Source organism: Bombina bombina, chromosome 5, assembly GCF_027579735.1.
Source record: "Bombina bombina isolate aBomBom1 chromosome 5, aBomBom1.pri, whole genome shotgun sequence".
Classification (NCBI taxonomy): Eukaryota; Metazoa; Chordata; class Amphibia; order Anura; family Bombinatoridae; genus Bombina; species Bombina bombina.
The window spans coordinates 703,287,072-703,300,922 of record NC_069503.1 but is presented as its reverse complement, the minus strand read 5'-3'; the positions used below and the strand labels follow the sequence as shown (position 1 = coordinate 703,300,922).

General features: G+C 38.6%; 1 protein-coding gene across 2 annotated transcripts in view; it reads right to left on the bottom strand.

Annotated features, from left to right (window-relative positions):
- The window catches only part of LOC128660735 (enoyl-CoA hydratase EchA19), a 175,932-nt gene that overhangs the window by 159,923 nt on the left and 2,158 nt on the right, over positions 1 to 13,851 (bottom strand). The window contains exon 2 of one of the 2 annotated variants that reach the window (XM_053714724.1): positions 2,114 to 2,310. In XM_053714724.1, coding sequence (XP_053570699.1) covers positions 2,114 to 2,234 — 121 coding nt within the window. In that variant the 5' untranslated portion in view covers positions 2,235 to 2,310. The remainder of the gene's footprint in view (positions 1 to 2,113; positions 2,311 to 13,851) is intronic. The other variant, XM_053714725.1, reaches the window with a different exon arrangement.

Genomic DNA, 13,851 nt, shown 5'->3' with positions numbered 1-13,851 from the left:
TGTTGACACCACAATCCAGTAAAATGGGTTGATCTTAAAGGGAAAACAGATCTCCTTATTATCATTTTCTATACCGACACATGCTTCCTTATCTTATCACTGTATACCAGTGGCGTATATTTATGCCTAGGCCAACAAGGCCGGTGCCTACTGCGTCAGATTTGGGGGGGGCACTGGCACTGATATGTTGGCAACTGCATTTTTATTTATTTTTCCGCTAACCTTTCAAATTTTTTTGTTCGGCGATCCCGTGACCCGGCTTTTGCCGAGGTCACGTGACGTTTCCCAACTTCCGCCCGCCTTCCTGTCTGCTCACTCAGTTGCCGCACATGGATGGAGGGAGGGAGACACGCACGTGATCTCCCTCCCAGGGCAGTGAGGAGCGGCTGTGAGTGGGATTGCATTGGACCGGAGCGTCAGCGAGCCGGAGACTAAAACAGAGGACTGGTGAGAAGGGGGGTGACCCGGTGGGCAGGTACAGAAAGAATAATAGTAAGTACTCACTGCTCAGCTCACTCATACCTGTTAGTATTGTGCAGCTTTATTGAGAGAAAGTCAATTTATAGAAATACATGTGGAGTCGACATTAAATTTTACCACATGTATTTCTATAAATAAATAAATAAATAAAAATAAATAAATTTTGTCCACATGTATTTCTATAAACCGACTTTCTGTCAATAAAGCTGCACAATACTAACAGGTATGAGTGAGCTGAGCAGTGAGTACTTACTATTATTCTTTCTGTGCCTGCTTTAAATGCTAATTGGTTGGCATTTTAACTATTCCCTATTGGACTGACCTGTGACCCAATCACTGTGATCATGTGGGGGGGATGCATCATTACAACTGAATTCATTGCTTGTACTTGATCACTTTGATAAATAGCATGTCACAACTGTATTTCTGATTTAAACCAGTGTTTCTTATCTTTATTTCTTTATTCACCTTGCCATAATTGGGATTCATTTTACAACCCAAGTCTATTTGTCTCACATGAGTGACACCCAAAATAATGTAATAAAGTTTTTCTAAACAAGGAAGTAAATAATCACAAAAAGGCTAAGAAAAAAACTTTCATAATTGTGCTAAAATATTTCTGTCATTGAAGACAAGACAAGTCACTGGGGCCCATTTAACAAGCTCCGTAGGGAGCTTGTGGGCCCGTGTTTCTGGCGAATCTTCAGACTCTCCAGAAACAGCAGTTATGAAGCAGCGGACAGGAATCGCCAGAAATCCACCCGATCGAGTACGATCGGGTTGATTGACACCCCCCTGCTGGTGGCCGATTGGCTGCGAGTCTGCAGGGGGTGGCGTTGCACCAGCAGCTCTTGTGAGCTGCTGGTGCAATGCTGAATACGGAGAGTGTATTGCTCTCTGTATTCAGCGAGGTCTTGCGGACCTGATCCGCAGTGTCGAATCAGGTCCGCAAGACCTTTCTTAAATAGGGGCCTATGGGTAGGACTACAGTAACCATGTATCTAAGTATTCTCTGTGACATCTGTGCTATTTTAAAGGCGTGACCATCCCTCTAATTTGTGACAGTGTGTGTGTTTGCGTGCAAAAATATTGTGTAGTTTTATGAAAACATGGATACACTTTAAATAAATTTAGTGAGCAACCAACTGATATAAATACTAGTCACATACAGTAAATACTCTTTCAATATTGATTTTAAAAAAAAAAGGAAGTCACAACTCCCTAACCAAAAAATGATATGGCCAAAAATAACCTAAATCCAGCAGGATTCTGAGTGCCTAGGGCATCACAAAACCTAAATACGCCCCTGCTGTATACCAAAGTCCAATACTGAGAGAGAACAATTGAAAGTTAACATGTTATTACTTATCTCTCCTACCTCCAACTGGGAGTGTAATTTATAGTCAATAATGTATTTACATTTTCCGTATAGGTAGGGAGAACACAGGCAAAGGTAGCTATTTCATATACCAAAATAAAGGTAAATGGTTTTGTATCTAATTGAATACAGTCAAGCATGTGAAATGTATCATTGGGAACAAACTAAATGGTAGAAAATTTTACAGTACACTTTCCCTTTAAAACAAAACAAACAAACAAAAAAACAAATATTTTTGGGTTGTTGACTACAAACCTTTCTGCTGTGGTTTGTCACTTATCCACTTCCTCCCGCAACAGTGAGCAAATGTGTCAATTGATAGACAGTTGGCTCTACAGTTCCTTATTTGTATTCTGAAAAGAGATGGTAGCAGCATTCCAGTTATTATTCAGGCTGTTTGTTCCAGTGGATCATTACAGTGAGACAAACCACTCATGCAGTTTTCACAAATCCTGTAAGGAATAAATGAAGTTTAGTGAGATTTGCCATTAAACAGCAAAATATTCTAGGGATACTGGTAGAATTTTCATTTTCAAGACCCACTTTTTAAGTAATGTAGTTATATTGGTCCAATTAATTTCTCATGAGACAGAATCTATTCATTTGGACATGAAATGTTCTCAATATATATATCAAGGCTTTATAAATAACATGTTGATGGCCATTGCTACTAATTTTTAGGATGTAGCAAGTTACAATTTGTCCCAACAATCCGTCTGATCTAGGTCACTGATTTCTTGGTGGTACTGGCTGTCAGTGGGATAAATAAGCCTAAAGGTCCCCTGGAGCCTTGGTGCATGGGTTAGTCCTGCCCTAGGGTATTTGTTAGATTATCACCTTACAATATTGGGGTACTGTAGATATCTCATAGGTATAATTGCCTCAGTTGATAGGCATCTTTCATTAAAGGGACACTAAACCCAAATTCTCTCTTTTGTGATTCAGATAGAGCATGACATTTTAAGCAACTTTCTAATTTACTCCTATTATAAAATTTTCTTTATTCTCTTGGTATCTTTATTTGAAATGCAAGAATGTAAGTTTAGATGCCGGCCCATTTTTGGTGAACAACCTAAGTTGTCCTTGCTGATTGGTGGATAAATTCATCCACCAATCAAAAAATGCTGTCCAGAGTCTGAACACAAAAAAAGTTTAGATGCCTTTTTTTTCTAATAAAGATAGCAAGATAATGAAGAAAAATTGATAATAGGAGTAAATTAGAAAATTGCTTAAAATTGTCTGCTCTATCTAAATCACAAAAGAAAAAAAATTGGGTACAGTGTCCCTTTAAAACTGCAGGTGTAATCTGACACATCAGCATACAGACTGAAAACATATGAAGAATTTTAATGGAAATTCTATATCTTGACCCATATACCTAGGGAATATTCCCCAGAAATGAACTTCCCACACAAAGGAGAAAGAAAACATAATTTATGTAAGAACTTACCTGATAAATTCATTTCTTTCATATTAGCAAGAGTCCATGAGCTAGTGATGTGTATCCCATACGTCACTAGCTCATGGACTCTTGCTAATTACATGAAAGAAACGGACTCCTCCTCCTAACCTGTATAAAAGAGACTCCCCTTGGCAGATCCTACATTCTTATTTCTTAATGACTTTGTTAGTATTGTATAGGTATATGAGCCAAGACGTAGAAATTGCGGTGTATTTTATTTCATTTCTATTGTATTGGTTCTCTCTAGACAATACTCGCCAGAAATCAATAATTAGAAAATCAGAGCCAAGAGAAAGGTGGATAAATGACAGGACAAAGATTAGATACTGCAAAATAAAGTTTAACACAAAAAGGTCTGCAGATAGAATTTTCTTACCAATAAAGACTACCCTAGTAGAGTGAGCCCTGAGCCCTTCAGAAACTGCACATTTACAGGTCCTTATATATTTGGAAAATCCAAATCTGGTTGTAGTAAAATAATTATCTTTCTTATGCCTCTAAGAAGAGTCAGTCAGAAAGCCTGAACTATTCTGTTTTATTTAGATCGGTAGAAATTCATCTCACTAAATCCAAAGTGTACAGCGGTTTACAATTTACTGATCAGGATTGAAAGCTTGGAAGACAATAAATATCCCGAGGCAAAGGAAAGTCTGAGACACCTTTAGAAAAACTCACAGACACTACAAAGCACCCCTTGTATTTATGTAATGTCAGTATTACTCTTGAATAAACTGCTTGCAAATCATTAACTCATTTTGCAGACATAATACCCAACGGCAGCCAAACCTTATTCAGTGGTCTAGCAGGTAAAGCCATAAGTGCATCCGGAGCATGAAGAAAGTCCCATGAGTGAATATTTTCACTTTAGGTAGGATAAAAAGAGTGGAAAATTGGACGACTAATATATTTTAGCCCATTTAGTACTAGAACCTAAACCTTTAAAAAAGGTACCCATTGTGTAAAACATGACAAGACTAGACATTACTCATGTAGGTTATGGTATAGAAGTAGAAGATGTCCTTGCCTTTGAGCACAAACTTAATAACAACACTAGGGGCTAGATTACGAGTGGCGCAACATCATTTGCAAGCGAGTGATATTGGGTTTTGGTGGCTGTTTGCGCACAAGTTAAATTGCCCCCATATTACAAGATGAAATTAAATGCAAACGCGTAAGAGCAATCACGATTTCCACTAGAATGATTACTGCAACATCAGAACTCTGGTTAACTGTTACGAGGCTCAAAAAAGTGGCACAAAACAATGTCTAATAAAAATTATTTTTAAAAAATTGCAATAAAAAGTTATAAGGGCTCAAAAATATGAGATGTCAGGTGTAAGAAAAGAAACGGGCCAAAAGTGCTTTTACATAGAGATCCATAGGAACACATGTATAAATATTTGTATGTATATAAAGATATATGCATGTATTTCTATACATATGTATATATGTATTTATATGTGTATATATGTATTTACAGACATATACACATATAAATACAGATATACAAATGTATAGAAATACATACATATATCTCATTGAAATCCTGCACTCGTTTCACTTAATACCTGTAATACGTGCGCAACTGGGCGTGTGAGGGTAAAAAAAAAGTTGAGTAAAGATAAAGCACTCACAGGAGTGCAAATTTGCTCTGCACTCATAATATAGCCCTATGTAGCCAAAAAGATGCAGGGATGCAGAAAAGTCCCCTAATATAAAACTCCAGAAAAACATCCAACACTAACCTTTTGATTATAGGAAAACAAATCTTTAGGGGCAGAAAAAAATACCTTTTTATGAACCTTAATGCTTTTACTGAAATCTTAAAAGTATTTTAGATAGCCTAATAGGTCTAAAACAACAAAGGCCATTATTTCTTCACACTTCATTTTGTATGGGATCAGCCAGATTAATAAAAAGCATATATTCAGGCATATTTAGGGCAAGATTTATCAAGCGTTTTAAATATACGTGTGACGTGAGTCACCAAGATCTGAATAGACAATTGTTAGAGGTTTGATGTATTGTTCATATGTTTGCTTTACTGTTTAATCAATTCCCTATGTAACCTGAAGCTCTGTAAATCTGGAATGCCAGGGTGTATAAATCTGTGTGCTGCTTTCAAATAAAGTGTTCATTTTTGTGTTCAGACAACTGAGTGTTGCCTCAGATCTGTTCTCCTCCATAACTTTAGACTGCGGTCAAAGGGAGGTACCAGGAGCTATTGCTTTGGATAAAAGGATGTCCAGGACAAGGGAAGTGTTCTGATGGAGGTAGTCATTCAGGGTACCAGGCGGTCCGTCACATCTGGTGGCAAGCGCTGGGATTGATTTCTTGTCCTGCTGACAGAGGAGGATCGGCACTGTCACCCGCAGCTATGGAAACAGAGCTCCTATGGCGAATGGAGCAAGTGCTGACCCACCTTGATGAACCTGTTTCTGCACAGGACAAGCTGGGTTGGAGGGATGTGCTGCCTAGCTATCAGTCCCTAAGCAGCACTACAAAGATGCGCCAATGGCAGCCAATGAAGGATCGCAGGCAGATGATTATAGATGATGCAGAGGAAAAATTCCACAGCAGAGTGCGGAGAAGGTTGTCAATCTACGGAGCCAACCCATCCGAAGCAGTAGTGCGGGTAACGAACGCCGAGGTGGTGAAGCAGATCACCAGGTATCGGAATATTCGGACAGCTGAGATGATGGGATCAGATACCTCTAAATGGGAAGTTCCGATATGGGACTTTGAGCGACAAGTCAAAGTCACCCTTGTTGTTTTAGGAGGGCCAGTTGCAGAGGAGATGTGCCTGGAATGGAGAGCCCTGATCAGCTAGAGATGTGGGAAGATGCACTGGAGAATTGGTATGGCTGCAGAGACAAAGCCCTGCCCTCCTCAGAACAGCGCTTCAGGGACCAGGTGAACTTGCGGCTCTGCTTACTGAGAGGACAACGCACAGGTCAGGGGATAGCCAAACTGAAGTGTCTGGTGCAAAGAGGTCGAGCTTGAGGATCGGTACAGAGCGCTATATTGGTTTACAGACAGGTGGCAGTCGAGGGCAGAAACGCACTATTACCCAGAAGGTGATGACTTTGGTGGCCCCGGTTTATTATGGGAAGCAATTGAGGAGAAAGCTGACTTTGGTAGTCCCGAGGGCTATCGATTCTGGGACATTCAAAGCAAGAGGCAAGAGCTGTTACAGCCATCGGAAGCACTTGCCTTAGAGCCTGACCTAACATGGCTTATCTATAAGGAATTGTACCTTGAGGTGGATTACCTAGAACTGCTGGAAAGTGGTCCTTTACTTACTTCAGAGGCAGCGGATCTAGTGGACTTCATATCCACGGATGTTAGTCCGGGAGGTGTGGATGAGACAGTGGTCTCCACTTGGAGTGCAGGGATACGGGGAAGTCGGCCCAGACCTCCAACCCCCTGGCATGGGGACCATAGTCACCCTGTTATCTCCCCAGCTGTACCCAGAGATTCTGGATCTAATTGAATTTTCCTCTGAAGTGTCAGATGCAGATTACCCAACAGAAGAGCAGGCAACAGGGCAGAGTGTTGTTGGCCTCTGCCCACCCCTAACCGGCACCCCAGAAAACAGAAATGACAGCCTCGCGCTGGCAGAGGGACCCGAGGAGCATGCAGCAATCCCAGCGGAGGAGCTGGCATTGGGACCGAGAGATATCAGTCTCTCTCTGCAAGCAACGGCAGATTCCTATCCCAGCGGAGGAGCTGGCATTGGGACCGAGAGATATCAGTCTCTCTCTGCAAGCAACGGCAGATTCCTATCCAGTACAAGTGGATTGGACTACAGTCTCCACCTGTATTCTCCAGGGATGCTGGGCATATGGCCCAGATCCACAACAGCATGTTGGAGTGAGCCCAGCCACCCTGTCTTCTCTCCAGCGACTGAAAGGACTCCCGGGAGAAGGGACAGTCGGCACTTCTCCCCAGCAGCGGGTATGTTCTATGAGAGAGGCAGAGGTCGGCCGGGTGAGTGATGCTCTCTTTGGGACAATTTGTTTGGGGTACTGTGTGGATACGGGCTTTGGGGGAATGGATCTACGGACTAACTTCGAAGCCAACCCGTCTGGGGTCTCCTCCTGTGTTAGTCTCCTTCCAAAGGGGGAGATATGTGACGTGAGTCACCAAGATCTGAGGGCCTGTTATGGAACATTCTTTGGGCTGGAGGTACATGGGCTTAAGGATACCCAGATACTGCATGGAAATGTGGAATTTTATATGCTGGACACCCCATGTACTTTCATAACTCTGTCTTATGTCCATGTCACCCTGTATCCATAAATACAGGATGGGTACAGGGTGTGAGTGCCCCTTGTGGGAGCAATTGTGACTCTATAAACCAAGTGGGCATAAAGGACTTAATAGTTAATAAGAGTTGTTCTTATATTCTGTAATAAGATGTATTTTATGTATGTTTCTAATCTGATTGTGTCTCAGGAGTCTGTCTGGGTAAACTGATTGTGTTCCTGTGTGATTATGTTGTTAACTAGACTGCCCAACATTAGATTGTCTGAGTAAACTTTCTTCCCCAGTTAATTAACTTGATATGTTAATCTGTTTTACCTGTGAATAGACAATTGTTAGAGGTTTGATGTATTGTGCATGTGTTTGCTTTACTGTTTCCCTATGTAACCTGAAGCTCTGTAAATCTGGAATGCCAGGGTGTATAAATCTGTGTTGCTTTCAAATATAGTGTTCATTTATGTGTTCAGTTCATTTTTGTGCCTCAGATCTGTTCTCCTCCATAACTTTAGACTGCGGTCAAAGGGGGGTACCAGGAGCTATTGCTCTGGATAAAAGGATGTCCAGGACAAGGGAAGTGTTCTGACGGAGGTACTCATTCAGGGTACCAGGTGGTCAGTCACAAAACGCTTTGTAATTCGCCTCACGTTGTGCCTCAGCTCTCCTGTGGAGTAGCACATCAAAGCGCCATTATTTATAAAAATAAACTTTTTTTGTGCGCCTTTCAACAGGCGAGGTGAGGAGAAAGAAAGATACATTTCTACAGGAATTATAATAGGTGTGTCTACTTTATCATCAACAAACCAAAAAGTAAACTAGCGATTGTAATAGGGAAAATTTTAACTTTGTTATTTTTTTATTTAGAATCTATAAATATTGAAATAGTTTTTCTAGATCAAAGGAAATAAAGGAGTTTTTTTGTGAATAACTAATTATTTATTAAAATGAATTTACATTTCAATGTTAAATAGTTTTTATTCGATTTAACACTCATTGCAAGCAATACTTTTTATTTTGATTATAACAAAAAATTACGCTTGAAGCTACATTGTAAAATACAGATTTCACTGTATGCCATTCTTCAAGGGTTGATGGCGTTGATAAAAACGTTGAAAGGTGTTTCAGAATGGTCTTTAAAACAGTGGTGAAATAGCGCAAAAATAAGGGGTGTTTAATGCCAACTACCACGCTTGATACAGATTGAAAGGACCTGGTGCTTTTAACATTGCCAATAATTACAACATACAAGGCAGTGCAAGGCTGAAAATCGTTGGCTATAAGGACATAAAGTGAGATCAGTGCAATATAAAAATACTCTGGAAACTCTTCTGCGCAATGGCAGACACTCTTCCTCTCTCTCCAATTCCTCCTTATGCTCTGCTAATCTACTTGCCATAGAAACGGCAGCGAGGATAACAAAAAACTCCATGGCTACAGAGAATTAACATTATACTTTACACACACTGTAATTATACATTTTATTATAGGAGAATTAATAGGCACAGAATAGATTATTTGAAGGGTGCAATGTTATTTTAACTATTCTACAGCACATATATTTGTGCAGGAGAGCCCAGTGGAGCACACAATTTCATGTGGACAATTTTGCTGTTATTTTAGGCACTTGATAAATATTACATTTAGTGGGTGCACCAACTCGGGCGCAAAAAAATAGGAGAATTGCATTTGATTTCCCCTTGATAAACCTTGCCCTTAGTAACTGAGGTCTAAACCACCACATATCCTAAAAGCAAACAGCTCATAACATCTTGTGACCTAGACAACATTAGAATAACGTGTTTTTTTATAGCCACAGACTCTTGAATGTATTTTAATGCCATAGTAGATTAAGGAACGTGTTAGATACAGGGTGGATAAAAATCAATGATTTTTCTTTAAAAAAAAAAATTACATTGAAAAAGAAAAAGGAATTTTTTTTATTTAAATCATTTCTTTTTTTTTTTTAATCATATTATTTTTTTTATTTAAACAGGATGCTTTTTGGGGAAAAATCTATCTACAGTTTTTATTTAAGATACACTATAATCTAAAGATTATTCATCCTGAAATATAGATTCATTTTTAATTATATAGCAGGTTGCTGTATATTCATAGAAAAACTGTAATCCGGCTAATCGCCCAGCAAGGACACCACGCTTGGTAGATGAAGGAGTAAAAAGATTTTAATTACGAAAAGGTACAATACAGTGCTAAAAACAAAGTGGCATACAGAAAAAGGCCATACAGTTAAAACAGAATGGTCTACAAGGCAGAGAGAAACATACGCATTTCGTGCAGGGCTGCCGCACTTTTTCACTGCATCACTGTATTGTACCTTTTCGTAATTAAAGTCTTTTTACTCCTTCATCTACCAAGCATGGTGTCCTTGCTGGGCAGTTAGCCGGATTACAAACAGTTTTTCCCTGCAGCTTCTTGACGTTGGTGGACCGAGACGTCTTTTTCTGGCTCCTGTCAGCACCTATAGGAATGTCAACGTAGTGCATGCGCCGAAGACACTCTGGATCAAGCGCAGAAGAAGCCCGTCACTATACAGCCTGGGGGTAAGCACCGCTTGTTTTGCATTTGCTGTATATTCATGGCTATAATGTTTCATTTGTTTGGTAAATTAATTCCATTAATCCATTCACAATGTCATGTCCTCCCAAGGGTTTATGTCAGATTATTTTGGGCATTTTTTCTATCTTGAAGATATTATCACATATCATTGGTTTTGTAGTTCTATAAACTGTGAATTTGTGTCTGCAGAAATAACATGCCCCTTCAAAGCAAAAATGTTATAAAATAAACATACAGACTTGATAAATATACCTTAAAGGGACATAATCCTGAAAGAAAACTTTTGGGTTTGAGATAGAGCACACACTTTTCATATTTACTTCTATTATAAAATTGTGCTTCATTCCCTTGGTATCCTTTGTTGAAAGAGAGCAATGCTCTACTGGGGCCAAGCTTAAAGGGATACTAAACCCAAATTTTTTTATTTCATGATTCAGATAGAGCATGTAATTTTAAGCAACTTTCTAATTTACTCCTATTATCAAATTTTCATTGTTCTCATGCTATCTTGATTTGAAAAAGCAGTACTGTAAACTTTAGAGCAGGCCCATTTTTGTTCAGCACCTGGGTAGCACTTGCTGATTGGTGGCTAAATGTAGGAAACCAATCAGCAAGTGCTACCCAGGTGCTGAACTAGAAATGGGCCGGCTCCTAAACTCACATTACTGCTTTTTTCAAATCAAGATAACATGAGAACAAATAAAAATTAGTAATAGGAGTAAATTAGGAAGTTGCTTAAAATTGCATTCTCTATCTGAATCGTGAAAGAAAAAAAATTGGGCTTAGTATCCCTTTAACACATTGGAGGAGCCAATGACAAGCAGCTAGCTTGCAGTAGTGTATTGCATCTGAGCCTACCTATGTATGCTTTTCAACAATGGATACCAAGAGAACAAAGCAAATTAGATAAGTACATTGGAAAATTGTTAAAAGTTGCATGTTCTTTGTAAATCATAAAAGTTTAATTTTTACTTTACTGTTCCTTTAATTGAATTGCTCCCCTGCAAATCTATGTCTATTATGTTCATTAGAAGAACAATACCGAGTGAAGAAGAGAAAGAGTATTGCACATGTACATAATATTTCACGTGGCAAGGGACATATCTAAACAAAACGGTTGTTATATAAATGACAGTTACTAATGTGTAAAAGCTAAACCCCTAAGTAATGTATGAAAATGCGGTATGCACAGCTTCTTCCACTGTTGTCCACAACCACACAACACAAGTGGCTATTAATTCCAACAATACAGGCTCCAGATTGGCTAAGATCATGCCTATAGCAAATTCTGGGCGGTTATTGTGGACAATAAAAAAATGCAGTATACAGTCCTACACAGGATAATGTTCTACAGGTAAGTTATATTGATTTAAAGCACTTACCTGTCAATTGTTCAATGAAGCACCTATGTTGCATAAACTTTAAAAATGCTGCAGATTTTGTATAATAAAAAAAAAGCTAAGTAAAAAAATGTTTGTATAAGACATGGAAGCACTGGCATCTAAAGTCCAACAAGATCTACTTATAAAAATTGGCTGTAATATCTACATATTAGCTCTCATGCCTAATTATATCTTACTCTTACTAAACCAAATTCACCTATACTTGCTATATTAAAGGGATAGTCTAGTCAAAATTAAAATTCCATGATTCAGATAGATAGGGCATGCAATTTTAAACAACTTTCCAATTTACTTTTATCATCAAATTTGCTTTGTTCTCTTGGTATTCTTAGTTGAAAGCTAAAGCTAGGTAGGCTCATATGCTAATTTCTAAACCCTTGAAGGCCGCCACTAATCTCAGGGCATTTTGATGTTTTTTCACACCTAGAGGGCGTTAGTTCATGTGTGCCATATAAATAACATTGTGCTCAGGCTTGTGGAGTTACCTGGGAGTCAGCACTTATTGGCTAAAATGCAAGTCTGTTTAAAGAACTGAAATATGGATGCAGTCTGCAGAGGCTTAGATAAAACGTAATCATGGAGGTAAAAAATATAGTAATATAACAGTGTTGGTTATGCAAAACTGGAGTATGGGTTATAAAGGGATTATCTATCTTTTTAAACAATAAAAATTCTAGAGAAGATTATCCCTTTAACAGAATTCTAAGAATTTTTAAAATATATCCAACTTCTTCATAAGCAACTGCAAATCAGAAACTATAAACATAAACCCAGAAGCCATAACAGTTATATCATGCGCCTCCCTCTATTCATCATGGTTGCAGTCTTTCTAGAACCTAGGTTACACTGCAGTTATCTGAAGGAGAGTTAAACCGGTCAGCACTGGAATGTAGTGAAAAATAGATTTCAACATGGCGGCATCCATGACTATAGGGAGGCAGGTAATAACCTCAATACTATGCTTATTATAGAATGTATTTAGTGTTTAATGTCCCTTAAAATGTTGACCGTCATAAAGGTCATAGGACCCAATAAAGAAATGTTTAAAACCTGGCAAGGCATACTGCTTCATATCCACATATCTCCTTTCCTGATATCACATGTTAAATTTTCAATTCCAGCCAGGGGGACATATACTAACATTCAAAATATAGGGATATTGGTGTTTTTCATGTCTGTACAGTGACAAGAGATCTCTCCAAAACTACAAAGATAAAAACAATATGGCTAGATAGTTAAAGTGAATGTAAATTTTGATGCTAAAGTGCCCGTTTTTTTAAAATTTTATTAAAAACAGGGGCACTTTAATTCATCAAAATTTACATTTCACTCCTGTTGTGAAAAAAAAAAAACAACAAAAAAACTTACCTTTTAAACTTGACAACAGCTCCAGATTCCTCCGGTCGTCGCAATCCATTTCTGATGTCAGAAATGATGGATAGGTCATCCTCCAATCATGGCTTCCCACCGGGGGAATCAGTGTCTGATTCAAAGCCGTGATTGGAGGAAGCCGGATTCCTCATTTTCGACCCAAGAAGAGGCTTTGCGACAGGTGGAGGAAGCTGGAGCTGCTGTCAAGATTAAAAAGGTAAGTTTTTTTTTTTCACAACAGGAGTGAAATGTAAATTTTGATGAATTAAAGTGCCCCTGTTTTTAATCGAATTTTTAAAAACCGGGCACTTTAGCATCAAAATTTACATTCACTTTAACAATTATTGAAAAAACTGCACCTCTGGTATTCCCTTGCAATACAGGCTCTCTTCCTGACAACATATTGCAACAAACTACACCAGGGTATTTTCCACACTATACAGAGTGATGGGAACAAAACTTGGGTTGCATGATACTCAAATAGCAACACACATCACACATTTTAATTGCACTATAAAGTCATCCGTCTCATCACAGTTACTAGAGAATCCTCCTTAGGAGATATCATACCCCCAGCCTCCTCAGTAAGATATTGTATAGTAAACATAATAAATGTTGGAGAAAACCTGCAAAGTAATATGTGCTATATGTGGTGGCCATCTAAAAAAATAATGTTTCAGAATGTACTTTTGTGCTTTGTTTTTTGAAAATTTTATTTTTCTGTGCTGAATACACCAGTTGTTTTCTGTAGAGCTCATTTAAACATATCACACTTCCTGTTAGTTATACTTTAAAGTGCAATTATAGTCAAAAAGTAACATGCTCCAATTATTTAAAGCATGTAATTTAAGGACTAGCACCCTGCACCTCTATGTGTTAGACCTCCGCACGGGGTTAAACACATAGTAGAAGTACTA